The 19037-nt window shown below is 26.7% G+C and overlaps 1 protein-coding gene across 3 annotated transcripts in view; it reads right to left on the reverse strand.

Moving 5' to 3' along the window:
* TNFRSF4 (Tumor necrosis factor receptor super member 4) overlaps positions 1-19037 on the reverse strand; it is a gene marked incomplete at its 3' end in the record, with an annotated part of 66944 nt that overhangs the window by 22661 nt on the left and 25246 nt on the right. For 2 of the 3 annotated variants that reach the window (XM_051209002.1, XM_012936505.3), the window contains 3 exons: positions 6146-6352; positions 5651-5793; positions 3170-3375 (listed from right to left, as the gene is read on the reverse strand). In XM_051209002.1, coding sequence (XP_051074415.1) covers positions 3170-3375; positions 5651-5793; positions 6146-6352 — 556 coding nt within the window. Of the gene's footprint in view, positions 1-1050; positions 1574-3169; positions 3376-5650; positions 5794-6145; positions 6353-19037 lie in introns of those variants that run through there. The other variant, XM_051209001.1, reaches the window with a different exon arrangement.

Genomic DNA, 19037 nt, shown 5'->3' on the forward strand with positions numbered 1-19037 from the left:
CAGTACTCTATGTGTCGTAGTTCAATGATCTAAGTGATTAAACTCAAGAGCTGAAAGTACGTGTACACAACTTATTAGGCTTATAAAGCCAAAAAATAGAATAACTATCCAGTGCTGCTTGATTCGCAATATGATCCAAATGATTTTGCAACAGAGGCAGAATTGAAATAAAAAGATGAAAAATATTTCAATTTTAAATTATCAACTACAACAAAGCAATAAATATGAGTTAACTAATCACTAAATTAAAAAAATTTTTACCGAAACAAGTACTTTTAGAAAGATGAAATAAGTTTCTTCTTGGGAAAGAAAAAGAATTAATTCCTCATTATTCTAATTAGAAAATTGAATGAAGTTTTCCATTTGTTTATCTCTTTAAGCTTTCATAGTAATTTATCGATAATATTTATGATTTTAATTTTAACTACTATCACTACTACCAAACATAATGTTATGCTAGTATTGTAAATCATTCATTTAAATAAGCGCCACTATCATCCTCCACCTTATGGAAATACATTGTTTCATTGAAGTAAAAAAGAAAAAGGAATTCAAAATTATTATTAACCTTATATTTATATAAAATCAAAACTCGGATTTCTAAAGATTAGTTACCATTCTCTTTCTTATATTGTTTGTTTTTTGTATGTGTGTATGTTTTAAAACCATTTTTAGTCTGAATAAAGAAAAGAATTTTTTCTTTTTTTTCTTTTTCCATGTGTTTTTATTTCAATCTTATTGCTTAACCATAAATCTTGTCGGTTAAATTCTAGTAGCTTCTTTGATTTTGTCTATATAGTTAGATTTATATACGCATACATATATCATCTTTATTGTCTTTATATATATATATATATATATATATATATATATATATATACTTTGTTTTACTGTTCTAGCATAAGCTCAATTTTTCAATCTTCACATTATTATTTATTTGAAATAATTTTGGCATAATATTCAAAGAATCCCCTTTTTCCATAGTAAATGATTATTTTTGATTTTATTATAGTATTTTTTAAAATATTTTTGTTGCAATAAGATTCATGAATAAATTTATAAGCACATAACAACACTGTATCTACATGTGTTTTTTTTGTTTAGAGACAGAGAGATAACAATACACACACACACACACCAATCTAGGTTCAGATATATAGAGATATACATGAATTTATGACTTCATTTTGTCCAAATACACTTTGTTAAATGAATTTTTAAGTAACTAACGTACAACAATATACTGAATTAATAATCATATAATTCATCCACATATACAAATGTACATACATATTACAGACATATACATATAGAACTATTCATTCATTCATTCATTCATTCATTTATTCTACATAGAAATAGATATAAAACGTCTATCCATTGATGTATAAAAATGCACTTAAATGTGAAATATATTACGATGACTGTTATTATTATTATTATTGTTTAACAAAAAGGAAATGGTTCCGGCTACACGGTCATTTGATGATTTATTTGATGGCGCATTAAGTGTGTATGCGAAACTTCAAAGATTATTCCCGACAAAACGATAATAATAATAAAAACAACATCACTAACCGTAACAAGAATAAAAGGTAGAAAAAAAATAAACGAAATGAAAAACTATAACAATTTCAAATAACGTAAAATTGTGTAAATAACCAACAGTTGACTAAAATGTAGAAAATAGGTAGAACATAAATTACATACATATTCATGGTATATACATATATATATAGACTAAATTTATATGCGTTTTGTACACATAATTTAGAAGGAAATAATGGTCAGTAATAAGCTGATATTAACGTTATTCATAATTATTATGGCATGAACATGACTGCACGGTAAAGTAGCCATCACACAATGAGAGGTAAAGAAAAAGTAATTTACAAAGAGTTCCTCTTTTTTCATCAACTTACATCAAAGGTCATTGCTGTTTTCCCTTTGTTATTTTGCTGTTGTTATTATTCGTGTTTTCTACTGTGTGTACACTCACCAGTTATAATTATTCTTCCTCTCTCTCTCTCTCTCAAAGTACTTCCTTACATTAGTATAATGATTTACTTCAAAGAACTTTCGAAAAGCCGAAAATTTCTTTTTATGTTAAAAGCTGTGAAAAAAATCTGTATATAATTATATATAGATAGGAATGTCCGACAAAATTCAAAGAAATTGTATTGGTGGTCGGACTCAGACCAATGACTTATGAATTATTGATTTGACATTGATTTCATGCTGAAAAAGTTTCTCCCTCTAGTCGCGTATATATATATATATATATATATATATATATATATTGTGGAAAGTTATTCTTAGTTTTATCCCTATTGAAAACTATAGAGATGACATATAATTGAGTTAATTAATCATTAGAATTGATTAAACGAGAAGCATATTTAATCAAGACGAAAGAGAGTTTTAATGAAGATATTTTACGTTATGAACTCAAATCGCTTGCCGAATATTACAAAACCAAGAACCATTGGCACAACTATTTTGTTCTGACTTAAGAATAATTAAGAATAAGAAGTCATGATCATGTGGACTGTTAAATATAAGAGTTTTGAGTCTTGCAGTAATATGATTCTATGACTACCGATAGATTCACCAGAAATCCACAGTTTATTAATACTCAACTATACTAAGATATAATTTATAATGAAAAATAATTATTCATAAATTGTTATTTGGTTTCTATGGCTTATATTCAGTAGAATAATACAGATATTGAATAAAAAATTTTCTAATGAGAAGCTGCAACCAATGGAGCTCAGTGCGTGTCCGGTAGAGGCAGGTATCTACCTTAGACAATGAATGAATGTCTTCGCAAGATCACAGATCTTGCGTTCTCGTGAGAAACCGAAAGTCCTGGGTTCGAGTCTCGCATGTGGGATTGTGGATATGCACTACTGAGGAGTCCCATAATAGAACGAAACGGCCTTCCAGTATTTCCAGGTTTTTAACGGTGGTCTAGCTTACATCGACTCATGAATTCAACTGCTGAAATTTTTTCCGTTAAAACAGTTAAATGAAATAAATCGTAATTAATGTACTATTTAACATTGGTTTTATTATTAACTTCATACTGAAATAGGAAAATAATAAATAATTTCTACATGAATTATTATGTTATAAATTTTATATTAGATTATTATTAGTATCTTACCGAAATACATTGACAATTCATGTGTACAGTTGGGATTATTTAATGGACAACAAAGAGTATCTGATGTTGGTGAACATTGTTTTACTAAAACTTGATCTTTTCCACATGATTGACAAGGTATACACTTTACATTATCAATACTTTGTGCAGACCAGAAACCAGCCGGACATGATTGACATTGTGTATCGGAATTCCAACCACATGCCCTTAAAGAAATGATCGTAATAATAATAAGAAACTATTTAAGTGAAGATTGTCAAAATTGAATCTTACTATGTAATTAGGAAAATAAATCAAATGGAATCATTTTAGTAAAATATAGATCTAAAACAAAATTACTGAAGTTATTTGCAGAGTCAAGCTTAATTAATTAGCGTTTTAATATCATCATTCAGCCAAAACTTATTACAGTAATAAAAAACAAGTTTAACAGCAAAATTCACTGGAAAGTGCTCACTTCAACGAATTCGCATGCATCAATTAAGTTAATTCAGCTCTATTAACTGAAATATCTCGAAATTATGTAATCAGTAAGTTTAATTAGACAACTCGTCAAATTTGTATTTCTAAAGGATGATTATAGTGTTTAATTCTCTAAACTTTAATTATCCTGTTAGACAACATCATCACAATACATTTAATATAGGAATAAGCTGTTAGAATTTATTCATAAATGACTAACAGATTATTTTGTCAACATTGGGTTTATTAGTACTTGTTACACGATTAGTCATATATTTATTTTAATTGTCATTTTGTTTAACCTCATAAATTCGATTTATTTCAGTTGTTCTTGATTGAGATTATGAGTCGATCAGTATTAGATGATCACTGAAAATCTGGAAGCACTGGATGACCGTTTCATCCTAGTGATTAAACCTTTATCACTTCAGATATTATATCATATCCTTTATTATTAAAATGATTAATATAACCATTCATAGTTGAAGTTGAAAGGATACACACTGATCAAATGAAAAGGCCTTATTCTTTTTTTTTATCTGATCACTTCTCTACCAAATTACCTATATGGTTTAAATGGTTTTATTATTTGTATAAAGATACTCAATTGAAGAAGTTTATTAATATGGAAATTCCAATTAAACCAATCGAGTTATTTTTATAATTTAATCATTCATTTTGTGTTCTACATAAATAAACCATGTGGAATACTTTACAAATCCGTTACCATATAAACTATTCTCTGTTTTGTTTAAATTAAATTAAATTGAACGAAAATTATGTTTAGAAAGTGATTTAATTTAAAGGAGTTTAAATTCATTCATGTAAATGTCAAGTTCAAGTTTAAATCTTTCAGATTGTATGATTTAATGATAAAATATTCATAGGTCTAGTTGCTTAGGAACTGAACACATTTGTAAAATCTCTTAAAACTAATATGTATATATAAAGAGAGGAAGAATGTATTTGTAAAATCTCAGTGAATGAATCTACCGTATCGTCTGGTAATCTAGTTCAAGCATTTTCAAGAAATCAAACATCAAAATTATCGAATATGTTTGATTATATTTTCTTGAAAAACTTGAACTAGATTACCAGACGATAAATTAGACTTACTTCAAATTCATTCTCTGAGATTTTACAAATACATTCTTCCTCTTTAATGTCTCACATCGATTCGGCGCCAAAATAAGGTGAAACTATTCCACCAGATTAAGACAAAAGTTCTTATTAAATATATATATATATATATATATATATATATATATACATATATATATATATTCTTGTATTCATTTTCGTAATTCATTTTGAATAACTTTCAACGATAAAAGTCTTCATTTCTATGCAATTCCCATGATTTCATATTCACATTAGAATGAACTTGAATTACTGTTTTTATTTTTAAAAAAAATAATAAAAATAACTTCATAGCACCTACTGATATCATTACAGCTGTTCTTGAAATTCCTACTTCACATAACCATTTGTGTTTGGATAATTTACACATGTACATGTATAGGTATATCAGATAGAAAGAAAAAAATTGAACTATGCATACATAAAAGGCATATAATGTAGTAATGCTATTTAGGTTATTAAAGCCGAAAGTGAATTTTGCGTAAAACAAAACACTTCACATTTATTCACATATCACTATATTTGTAGATAATAATAATAATATCAATAAGTAGCGTAACACGTAAAACTTTTTATATACGAAAAAGTAAGTGATTTCTATCAAGATCAAAGAAACATTAATGTTTGTAAGTGTTTATATATATACCGAAGCAGATGAATACTAAAATACGAGACATTAAATATAACGTTTTTTGTTTTTTATGTGAATAAGTAATGGTCATTAACAGTGAATTTCTGATTTCTACATGTCTTGTATAAATTTTTATGTAAAAACATCTATACGATGAGCTAGTAGTGAATCTTGGTGATTTTTTAGTTTAAAAAATTTATACTACTAGATAATTAATAAGTAGGATAACATTATGAACCTAAACTTACTGTACTATACCTTCACCAGGTTTACAAACAGTGCATGGTTTGCATGTTTGTTCTTTTTCTGACATATAGTATGGTTTTTCACATTGACATATTGTGTCTGTTATGGGAGTGCATTCATTACGTGTTTTCGCTAATGGATGAATCTAAAAAGAGAATATAAAAAAGTAAAATATAAACTCTTGATATTCATCATAATAAAATAATCGTAGACTTATAATCGAGGATGATTGAGTTATTATTGTTTGTTCATATACTCCTTAATTTATGTATTCCGTAAGAACCTTCACATATATACACCTATAACTCGGATTGGTATGCTGTACACATAAAGTGAGAGTAAAAGCTTATACGAAGTTGATAAACTTCATAGAATAGAACTTTTCAGTAATGTTGTGAATATAAAACACTCTACTGAGAATTGAAATTCTAATACAATAAGAAATACTTAAACAAAAGAGTATCTATGATTAATAATCTCATTATCTATTCACTAACCTCTTCACAACGTCGACAGTGCAAACATTTTTTTGTTGCACTTCTGAAAGGCGAAAATTCAAAACCTGGTTTACATGGTCGGCATTGTGTATCTTCTGCATTTGAGCATAAACGTAACATACCATTGCCGGGTTCACATTTACGACAACAACGTGGTATACCACGTACAGGAGATACAAATTCTTTTAATGGGTCGTCACAAGTTTCCTGAAATAAATAATACACAGATTTTAAATTTAATTACTACTGTCATGATAAATTGGAAAATAGTTGTACGTTATTTGGTAAAAGCTTTTTTGAGAGGAAATAATACTTGTAAAAGTAAACACTGAAATATTTGTGATCCAACTTGAATGAATCTTAATCGACAGCAAATTTTCTAGTGCACTTAAACCGATTAGTTTTGATTGAGTTGTAGAAATTTCATTTAGATGGTCATAAAATATTAAAATTAAATGAAGCTGTAAACTTAAAATTTCAATTGCAAGTAGATGGGTTAAATGAACAATATTTGTCATGGCCTCAGAAATTTTTATGTTCTTCTCTGTTTAGGATCATTGTTGACAAGTCTCAAGCTAGCGTGATATGTAGCGTGTCAAGTATTCTCTGGTTTCAGTAATTCACCATTTGATTTCACTGTATGATACAAATTAGGATTAGATATGAAAACTCTTTACAGATACCCTATCTTCTAAAGCGATTATTATCACATAAATCTACTGTGAACTCCCAAACTCTAGAATTCAATCAATTTTTCACATTAAACTAGAAAATTTAGTAATGTTTAGGTTTTAAAACTGTTGAATTGAATAAATAGTGTTCTAATGAAAATTACTCATGAATATTATTTAATGCTTACTAAATTAATGTATAAACTTTAAACCCAATTTTGAAAAAATCGTTTTCTTTATCTTTAACTAGGCATATATGGTAAATTTAGAGGCTAATCATATTGCTAAGATGTTCCCACAAAATTCATATAAACGAGCCTTCATAATGTTGTTTCTATTACACGATAGTTACTAAGTGCTGATGGCGTAAAGATTTTCCACCCCAGATATAGAAAGTTTGTAACATGCAGTATAAAAGACAAATTGAAATAAAGACAGTGGCATAAGTAACTTCGCATACATCTCTTTGCTATCATAGGCCAGTAGAAATTTTTTTTAACATTTTGGCTACTTACAAGTTATAAGTAGGCAAAAATAAATTCTATAACTTTGCAGCCTACTTTAACAAATAACCTTCGTTTATTATAAATCAAAACACTAAATTTCATTATCTTTAAATAGGTAAGTAATAGCATAGGAATGACTAAACTTTTATTCATTGATGTAATAAAAGTGGATATATATTAATTTATATGGTTAAGTAACTTATTACAAACAATTACGTACAAGTTTGTGATTTACAGTTGGGTAGAAGTAATTTGTAACTCATTCACAATGACAAATGAAGTTTTATGAGTTTTATCAGACAAATCTTAGTATTAGGCGAGTCAGAACAGGATACATACATGAAAACTGTTGTTTTTTTCAGTAGATTATCTTCAATCTTTAAATTGATTTAAATATTAAAATTACCTATATTAGGATTAGTAAAATACAACGAAAAATTATTTAATATAGTTGTTTGATCATAAAATACAAAACTAATTGTTTGAAACGACCATTTATTACTGTTGAATTATTAACATAACTCTCGTCGGTATAGAAGAAGTGATTTTAGCAAGAGTAAACATAAAAGAAAAACAACTGGAATAGGACAATAAAATGTTCAATTGTTTTGATGTGGTAAAATGATAAAAAAGTTTATTGAATTTGCATTAATTCCTTTATAATTTTTGGATGTGCCAACTGATGTACCTGGTTAATCTTGATCAAACAAGTTTACACATCTTCATACAACTTAAGTTATTGGATATTACAGTTTAACATGCCTTTTTTTCTAAATATTAACATGTTCTGATAACAACGAATTTGAAAACTAAGTATGAAGTGACTAGTCTAATGTGTATATTAATTGACATATACTCATAACCTCAACATATTTTATCATCTATTACTGACTTGTATTATATATCAGAGATACCTAGTGTTTCTGTGTAGCTTCCATACTATATATATATATATATATATATATATATATATATATATATATATATATATATATATATATATAACGTAATACAGATGATGATACGAAAATATATATTCAATTAAAAGTACAAATTATTTCCTGAAATTTAGTTACTAACTGAATATTATTCATTTTCTATGTTAATAATATGGAGATTTTAATAAAAGTAATATAATAATATAATTAATTACAAATGTTTTGTTAAGTAATTTATAATTTAATACACAGTAATACAATTACTAGCTCACTACGTATATAACTGAATAGACAATGAACTTAATCATTGAAATCATTCTGTTTTTGAATTGTTCTTTTGAGTCATTGGTTAAGAGAGTTAGCATTAATGATTTGATTGTGAATAATACTGTTGATTATAATGACAGTCATAGAAATTATATTCATACAAGTAAGTATAAATATTGAGATAGTGTAGGTTGATTATTATTTTTTTTATAGAAAAAAAACTAGGGGTTGAAAGGCAATTGTTTCAGGAGGGCAGACTATAGGCTTTGAATAATTTGTCGGCAAATCTCTTTGATTATTTTCTCATCTTTAGTTTAATTCATGAAAAACAGTATGTTTTGATCAGTATATACGTTTTTTTAAACTAATACTATAATTACTACTATAGATGATTGGTAAGTAGTGGTAGAAATAGTTTATTTCTCTGATGAATTCTTAATCAACCCTTTTTAAGGTTGACTTTAATCTAAATGAACTAACTACTACCGGATATATATGAATTGTTTGTTGCTTTAAATGAATTTTTTGCAGTAGTTCAAGTCTTATTGTACTATTATTATTATTGTAGATGTGTTGTTATTTTATTCTTTTTTTTGGGGGGGGGAGACTATTTAATATTTTGTCTATTAATAAAAGTACATTAATATACCTATGACAAGGAAGTAACTTTTTAATAAAATATATAGGGAGAGAATGATAATTTTTTTTATTTGTATTTTTATATAAAGCTAGTTCCTGTCGTGACATAATGACTACGAATAGTATTGAATGATTTTTGCACTATGCCATGATTTGATCGTAATTCCATGCTTAGAGGGCTCACGCTACATGATCAAAAGGCTTTGGATTTGAGACCTAGTATAGTTGTGGATACGCACTGATGAGAAGTTGCATACCAAGATGAAGCAGATATCTGTAGGGTCATTAGTTTAAAATGGTATCTTAATCGATATAAAGCAAGTTACATATGAAAGTAACCTCAAATATGACTTTCAACACAAAGAATAATGAGAGTAATTAAGAATATACTGACAATAATTTAATTCTGAGATGTGTGTTATATCAAACTGTTATTTGTTATGAATAAGGACATCGTAAACTAGATGTAAGATTTTCCTCAAAAAGGAAATATATGAAAGACTAATATTTCTTATTAGATATTTAATAGATTTTAACTATAAGTGTTACAACATCAATAGTTATATCTTAAGTAATTTAAGACATAATGTTATGCTTTCATTTGAATGCCCAAATATCATTATTACTAATGATCTCATATACAGTTATTTAATATCATCTGTTTCCTAATTACTAGTCATCATAATTTATCTTAACAACAGGTGTTAAGACCGTCAGTGAACTCTTAGTTCTATTCTAGTTTAACAATAAAACCAAATTAATATGTAAATTATGAGAAAATCATTGAATTTCATTATATATTATATAATCAGAATAATAATGGAAACTTTCCATTTAAATTATACATATTTAATATTACATTAATATTATAAATGATTTCATATAGACTCATTTGCTTCTGTATATTTTCTAGATAGATTGTTAGATATTGGGATTAAATAGTATATCATATACTTTGTTGATCATTTGATCGTAATCAATATTATGTCTAGGCTAAAGAGTTGGTTGAAATATATCGATGAAGTGATCATATGATCATTAGATCCTGATAACTGTCTCTAGACACTAAATAATCAATGTGTTGTTTCTATTTACTTAACTATTTATTAAAAAACAATAATTATATTCTATAAAAGATAAAAAACGATTCATTGACGGTAAATAGAATAAACACTAAAAAAAAGAAGGATGTTATATGTTGTTAAGTATTCATTGTATACAAATTGACTGATTGTTTATCTATTACTATTGTATCTGTCTATCTACATTCAATCCAATGAAAATAACTTTAAATCCATTATTCATTTAATAGATATTTCATAGAATATTTAACACCTTAAAACAATAAAATGAAACTAATAGTTAGATTAGATGAATAATTGAATTATTAATGAAATCATTCTATTTTATCTTTTAATTTGGCAATTATTTAATTTATTTAAAAATAATACTTATTAATGATTAAACAAAACAAATTTTTCAGAAGAGATTTCGCGAAGATTTTAGTAATTTCATTAGTTGAAATCATGAGACAATTGATGTTAGATCACCACGGAAAATCTGAAAGCACTGGATGGTCGTTTCGTCCTAGTATGAGAATCTGGTACGGGATCGTGGATGCGCACTGCTGAGAAGTGCCATAATGGGACGAAATGGCTGTCCATTGCTTCCAGATTTTCCATGGTGGTCTAGCTTCAATTGTCTCATGATTTCATCTATTGAAATGAACAAATTTCTGACAAATAATAATAATAATGTTTTAAATTTAGTTGGTATTGTTTTAACTGAATCTTCCTATTAATATTTCGGATTGTAATTGATTAGTCTCTTACTGGTATATATATGGATTCTGTGTGAATCACTTTAATATTGTCTTAAGTCATAAGCTTTGTAAGCAATAATAAAGTTATTTAGAATAGTATTAAACATCTTAGACGAATATTTTACATTTCGACTGTAGTACAAAGTAATGAAAGATAATGACAGTAATTGAATTACTGGTTTTTTTGTTTTAATTTTTAGATTTAATAAATTCTGTACAATCAATAATAAAAAAATGGTAATTTTTTTAAAAATTACAGAAAATTATTTATAAAATTAGGTAAATACAAAAAGAAAAAACAAGAAAGGGGGAGCGGAAGAATTTTTTCTAGATCAAATTATCATGTTCATTATGGGTTTTTTCCTTGTTGTTGTTAAGAACACCTGTAAACAATTATCCTAAATTAAAATGATAAACTATTTATTATAATATTGACTATGTTAAATAGTCAATAGATAAATGAAACAAAAAAAAGGAAGAAACACACTATAAATTATAAATATACTTGATTATTCCAAGGTTCCTAAATATGTAGTTGATCATCAATTTACTTAGTGAAATAAGTGAAGTAAGATTACAGCTTTTGATGCATAATTTTGGGCATGTATATAAATATAGAAGTAACTGATAGTAATGATAACAGTGATGTTATTAATTTATTACAATTTTATGTATTTGGCTTAAAAGCTAGTAGAGACTAATTTTACATTGAAATCAAAATAAATAAAATGAATTAAAAGTTTTGAGATTACTAAGATTAAAAGTAGAATGTATTAATCACTAAGCTAAAATAAAACAGATCATATATATAGTTTAGAAATAATTAATTTGAACCAATGAACTTTCATACAACTGGATGTCGGATTTTGAATGAATTTCTATTACATTGAGAAAAAGAAAAGAAATCTAATAATGATAACAACAACACGAAGAAGAGTAATCATTGTTTAACAAATAATTGGCGGTATTATAAAAGTTACCTGATTAAATAAGAGAATAATAATAATGTTCAGTGAATATGTTAATAGAAATTGTTTTATAAAGTTTTCTATTATTATATTAGTTGACAAAAATTGTGCGTATTAATCATTGATTCACCTGAGATGGTGGAGAAGATTTGTAGCTCAAGTGAATGATTTTGATAGAGTTTTGTTCTCTGAACTGGATGATTTGGTCTTGGAGCTTCCATCGTTCTTCTGAATGACATCATTAGCACAAACTTCAGGTAAAAGTGAAGTGTTAGAATTTCTCTACATGTGGTTCACACCTTGTCTCATAAACCTCAATGTTGATTGGTTCTTGTTGACCTTTAACTTGTCATTGTTTACTTCTGTGTTTCGGTTGTATCTCACACTGGTTTTATATAACCAAAACACAGAAGTAAACAATGACAGGTTGAAGGTCAACAATAGTCCATCAGGTCTAAGGTTGATAGGACAAGCTGTGAACCACATGTGGAGAAATTTGAACACTTCACTTCTAGCTGAAGTCTACGCTAATGATGTCGTCCAGGTTACATACAGTATAAAATTGACTATTATATTGTGACTATCTGTTCGAGATAAAAAAAATCCTTTTTAAATGTGAAAATTGTAGTCAGAATAAATGGGGTTGATTTTTTAAAAAAGTAATACATACATACATATACACGTTATATGCGTTATGCAATTCCATGCTAAAATTGGCAGTCATTTGAAAACAAATGAAAATGTTGTAAAAATTTATGTGAAATGTTCAATACTTTCCGTAGGGTTTTTGTGGAGATTGTAGTCGAGTTTATGAGTTAATTAAAGTTAGACTACTATTCTGATTTACTTTAATTAATGTCCGAAAACAAAACAAATTCATTGTATTCACAATACAAAATAGAATACTGCCAATAAAATGAGAATGCAAATTATACTAAGACAACTTTTATTTTTGATTGAGATCATGAACCATTTGATGTTAGACCACTATTGAAAACCTGGAAGTACTGGGTAGCCGTTTCGTTTTAACATGGGACTCCTCAGAAGTGCTCACCCACGATCCTGCTGGCGGGATTCAAACCCAGGGCCTCCAGTCTTGCGCACGAATGCCTAACATCTAGATTACTGAGACTACATCCAATGGTGTTAATGGCTAATCTCAACCATTCCACGGAATTGCGTAACCATCTTCCATTGTACAGAGGTAGATACCTCTCTCTACCAGACACGGATTAGCTGTACTGGTCACGACTTTTAGATGTAGTACTTTATTTATACTAAGCGAGTTGTTAAATAACAATTCAAAATATCTCTTATAAAACTCTGTAACTATGAGAAATAAAACTCACGTCAGTTACCGAATCATTGAGAAATTGATTAAAATCTGTGATTATTTGTCACTTTTTTTCTAAAAAATACTACTGAAATAATAACTCATAAAGAAATTTGAAAATAAAGTGAGTTGACCATAACTTAAATATTAGGTTATTAAATCATATGGAAAATAAGATAAAACTTAAGAAAAATTAATATAAATGCATTGAAATAGACTTGAAAGTAAGCAAGAGTAATCAATGAATAGATAGAGTATAATGAATGAACATTAATTAAAACAAAATTTATTACGTTGGTGTATATGTAACGAATATAAGAAATTTTAGGTAAAGTTACTGATACATTCAGCATCAAATATGATATTAATTGAAGTTGCTAAGTGACTTCAAAGAATAGAATAATGTTATGTAATTAATAACTTATATGAAGTAAAGTATGCATATACAATGGACTATACAAGATCAATTAAATTAATATATATATATATATATATATATATATATATATATATATATATTTAAGTAACTTCGCTAAAGTTTAATGGATCAATAATTCAGGAAAACAAGACACTTACTGTATTTTTTAAAATATTTTACTCATTAACATCCAGTCATAAAACATGTTAGAAGAAAACTAATAGGTTAGAACAATAAAGCAAATGGAATATCGAATCTATTCTAGATAGAAAACAATAAATATAGTTCTACTTGTAATTGTATCTAAGGTATATTGCATAAATTCAGTAAATAAACTTATAATTTCTCATAATGACAAATTATTATTTAACCGATAAAAACACGTTTTCATTAAATAATCCAACTATTGACAAGATTTTTTTACTAATTTCATTTGCTGGTTTATTGTTTAAACTAATAGACTAATCAATGTGTTCTGTTTGTTTAATACTCATCTTAAATGATGTATACAATTATTTCTAATGAAGTTAACTTGGGAACTTGTTGTTAATCATTGTTAAGACATAATTTTTGAGTAGTTCATTCAGTTGACATCAATACAAAATAGTCGGTAAAGATTATGAGTAACTTTTTTTTATTGGTTCAATATGTTATCAAAGTGATCATAATTTGCCATGTAGTTTGTTTCTATTATAAATAGTTAAACATGATATCGTCATAGCGATTATCTACTACAAAAACTAAATATCTTGTAAAATTCATTATGAACAACGTTCTTTTAATTTGAATGTCAGTATTAAAATGATAAAAAATGGCGTATTTACGATAATTAGTAAAATTTATTTTAAAAATTTCTGATTACTTGTTCGGTATTCATATACACGTGGCAACAAGTTGATCGAATTTGTATAGTAATCAACAAATTAAATAAATTATCATCATTGTTATTCATCAGTCATAAATCAGTGTTAATATTTTAACTATGTAGGAGATGAATCAATGACCGGACAGTTTACTGGTAATGTTTGTAACATATCTAGCTAATATTTTAAAGGTGATTGATGTGTGTACTGCTAAGATATAAGAAATGGTTACAAATATTAGATTTTTTATTAAATAATAGGGAAGATGGAGTTAATTTAAAATGTGACAGATTCACTCAGTGAATACTTCCAAAAGTATATGATTACACATTTACTTTTCTATAGGTTAATTCTAAGTCTACAATAGGCTCAGTCATAAGAAAATTTAAATAACCCTTACATACACAAAAATGATTTGTTATTTTAAACGTATTCTGACTATTTCTAATTTTAATACCGTAAATGATGCCGAAAATTATTCCTTCCTTAATTTCATTAGAAAAATATACATTGTAAATGTATAGCTTCAGGTAGTTTATTATTTCCATCTTAATTCTCTTTATTTCGTAGGTCCTTATATCTTCTAATTGATATATTCGGGACTAGAATTAGTCAGTTGCTTTTGACGTAAATACATCTTCAAAGGTTCGTCTTTATATTCCCATATATTCACATTTATTTTTGTACAGTTATGTAGTGGAATCTAGAAAGGCCGTTTCGTTCTATTTAGGATACATCTACATGGTAACACATCACATTCGTTTCCGTTATACAAGTGAGTGGTTATTTAGATTCAGTAGCTAGGTGGATAATACGTTGTGTGATTAAAGTAAAAGATACTCGATTCAATTCTCGATGTGAACATTAATGTGGATGCAGGTATATTCAGCTGATGAGTCTAAGACACCACGAAACGGGCATCGTAGATTTCACCAATAACAACTATTCAACTTTATTTATTGAATTTGATTTTAATATTATAGCTATCTTTTTCCTTCATTTTCATATTCAGAGATGTATCTCACAAAAAGTTAACGAGATTTAAGCAAAAAAATGATTGAATGGATTCAATTTTTCAATGGAAAGGAAGCATTCAAAGATTATTGGTTGTATATCAGATACAATAACTGAAGAAAAACTGCTGTAATCTCCCAGTTATTTCATTGGCGATGGCTATATATATATATATATATATATATATATATATATATATATATATATATATTTACATGGTCAGTCTTTTAGGTCAACTACGAAACAGGTGTGTTTCATAGTTGAAATAAATTTTCATTGAACAATTCAGCATGGTAGTATTACATTAAGAACAATCAGTAATAATAGTTTTAATGTTAGTATTAAGATGAAGCACAAGGTTGGGAGAGAAAAAACAGAAGGCAAATAAATAAATATTGAAGAAGACAAAAATAAGAAACAATATCATCATAACAATGTGGAATGTATTAAACAATGAATAAATTAGAAAAGTGAAGATAAGGCGGTGAAAAATAAATCTGAAGAAAAAAGAAGAAACAATGACGGAGAAAATAAAAGAAAAAAATTACACACCCACACAAGCATATGGTTCTATAAATTAAATGATAATTCACTGAATGTTTTGCTTCTGCAAAAGAAAAAAAGAAAGAAAGAGTAGTAGTAGTAGCACACATACACTTCAGATATTTATTCGATTCGGTAAACATAAATTGAGATAAATTACATGGGTCCTCTTATGTGCATACATAGATACGTATACATATATATATATATATGTATGTATGTCTGTTTTTGATGAATAAGAACCGCACAAATGAATAAAGAATTAAGAAAAGAAGTGATCAATAGACAAAACAATATGTTTTTCACAATACTGATAGTAATAATAATAATAATAATCAGTAGTATTGTTATTTATGGATGTAATAATAAAGAATTCAATACATCATAGAGTTAATCGGTATTCATTTGAATTGGTTATTATTCTATTTTTTTTTTAACGAAAAGAATCTTTTATGATGAGACGAGCTATTCATGTTTGATTATAGATTAACTGATATTCTGTTGATGGTTTTGTTGAAATTAAAGATAAACTTTCCAAAAAAAAATCGATGAAAATTTTAACTCAGAAAAAAGAGTAAGAATTTCACTGAATGAAGTGTAATTCAGTTTGGTATTAAATGCTTAAACTTTAAGGATAGTAGTACTGGAAGTTTAAAGGATTTCTTATCTACTTTATCCAGCAATGGATATATTGTATGTATACATAGTGTTTTAACATTAGAAATTTAATATGATCATAGTATTTAATGCTTGTTAATATTTCAAAAATTAAAAGATACTCATTATTGATTGGATACTATTCTGTCTAGGCAACACAAGAATTTAATGCATAAAAACTTTAGGTTACAGAAGTTGGGGTATATTTATAGTATCCTATTTAAATACTTTTCATTTGCTTACATTTCCATTTGTTGGAAATATCCTTGGAAGGACTTGAAATTCATACTACCTGGTGACATTGTTTCTCTATATTTTATCGTCTTTATATTTTTTAAACGCAAAAGTCATATACGCAAACAATTCTAGTAGATCCAATTTAAAAACAGTCATCCGAATAGTGGTGTATTTAAACAAAAAAAACGCGCTGTTTTCTTCAGTATTGTATCTATATCTATAGGCCTCATCAATACATAAATTTCTTGAAAATAATTTTTAATCTTTATTTAAGTAATCTAGTTCGTGTATTTGTTGGACTAAGAATAAGTAATTAATGAAAAAATAGTTCATATAATATGTATTCTCTTTTGGACACTACTCTCCAAATATAGTCTTAACGTTTTAAGTTAATTTATAATTTGTATTCTTACTATGAATAATTAGATAATACCTAATTTATGAATGTTTGAAAAGAAATCAGAATTTTCTGTTGGAAAATTATAATAAGTAAATAATAACTTGATTACTGTCAATTTTATGCTATTTCCATTTGTGTGCATCGCTCTTACACTTGAATCAACATAAAAAAGGACTCACAGAAATCATTCATAGTGCCATATTTGTGCAGAGTATTTTTTTTGTTTAATTAAAGGTTTTAACAATTTAAGAATTGCCACATTTCATCACTGAATGATATATCTATAGAAGAACTATAAACCACAGAGTAGTAGATAAGTTTTATGCCCTAGTTTAAGTCTTCATTAGAGTGTTGACTTCAGATTATGCACAAGATCAAACTGACAATTTACAAATAGATTCAATAATTAGTGAAAATTACTTTCTGACTAGACATCTATTCTGTATAATAATCATAATAATGTCCTAAACTGTCAAATAAATCCTAGTTACCATTTAAAAATTTCTAGTTAATAAAGTATAATTTACCTGATTTGTTAAGTTTCAAACAATCAAATCATTTATAAACTTACGTATTTATGAATTTTATTAAATATGAACTAAATAGTATAAATTATAGTGATTTACTATTTCTTTTTAAGAAAAAAACTTTTCTATTGCCGGTATTTAATTAAGCATATTTATGTATAAACTAAAGAATACAATCGATACATTTACCAAATTTATATTTTTGTTCTTCTATTCCTTTCAACTTTAATTCGTTGCTAAGTAAACCAAATCGAATATAAAAGTTTTCGAAGTATAAAAAGAAAAAAAAAGAAAAAAGAAACCCCATTGATAGTGATATCGATAGTTTTATTCAAAGATGTATTTTCTTTTGAATAATTTTTTTGCTGTAACTATCCTCATTTCTTCTCTTGTTTCAATCTTTGAAGATGTAAAAAAAAGAAAAAAAAGTAATGAAAGAAACAAAGACGACGGTAGTAAATTTCTTTTATTTTTTTCCCCTATCAAAATTTATTTCTTTTTACCTTATTCACAATGCATTATCTAAATTTATTTTTCTATCATTTGTATATCATTTTCTTACTTATTTGGGTTTTGCCTTTTGTAATATTATGCATGCATATCTGTCTATATATTACTTAATATTTGACTAAAACTATTCATTCATTGCCTCCCTCCCCCCCCCTCAAAGTGATTATTTCTCCTTATTTTACTATTATTACTATGAATGTTTTATTTGTCTTTTATTCTCTTTACTTAAAAATAAAATAATAAGGATTAAATAACTAAAACCGCCAAACCTTTTGATGACGATGAATTTTAGAAAGAGAGAGAGAGAGTAAGTGGGTGAGTGGGTAGATAAAAACGAGAGATGTAAGCGAGGCGAATAAAAGAACAGATGAATAGTTATGAATTTGTACATAGTAGAGGTAGGTAGTTATTATTATTATTTTTTAAAAAAATATTATCATTAGGGGAATAAAACATAACATATCAACACAAAATATTAGTTACTCATTTATAAACTTCCCATCATAGACCTTTTTCATTCATTTACTATAGAAATATACCATTGATCAATGAATATTGAATATGTTGAACAATTTAGTC

Source organism: Schistosoma haematobium, chromosome 1 (assembly GCF_000699445.3).
Source record: "Schistosoma haematobium chromosome 1, whole genome shotgun sequence".
NCBI classification, from domain to species: domain Eukaryota; kingdom Metazoa; phylum Platyhelminthes; class Trematoda; order Strigeidida; family Schistosomatidae; genus Schistosoma; species Schistosoma haematobium.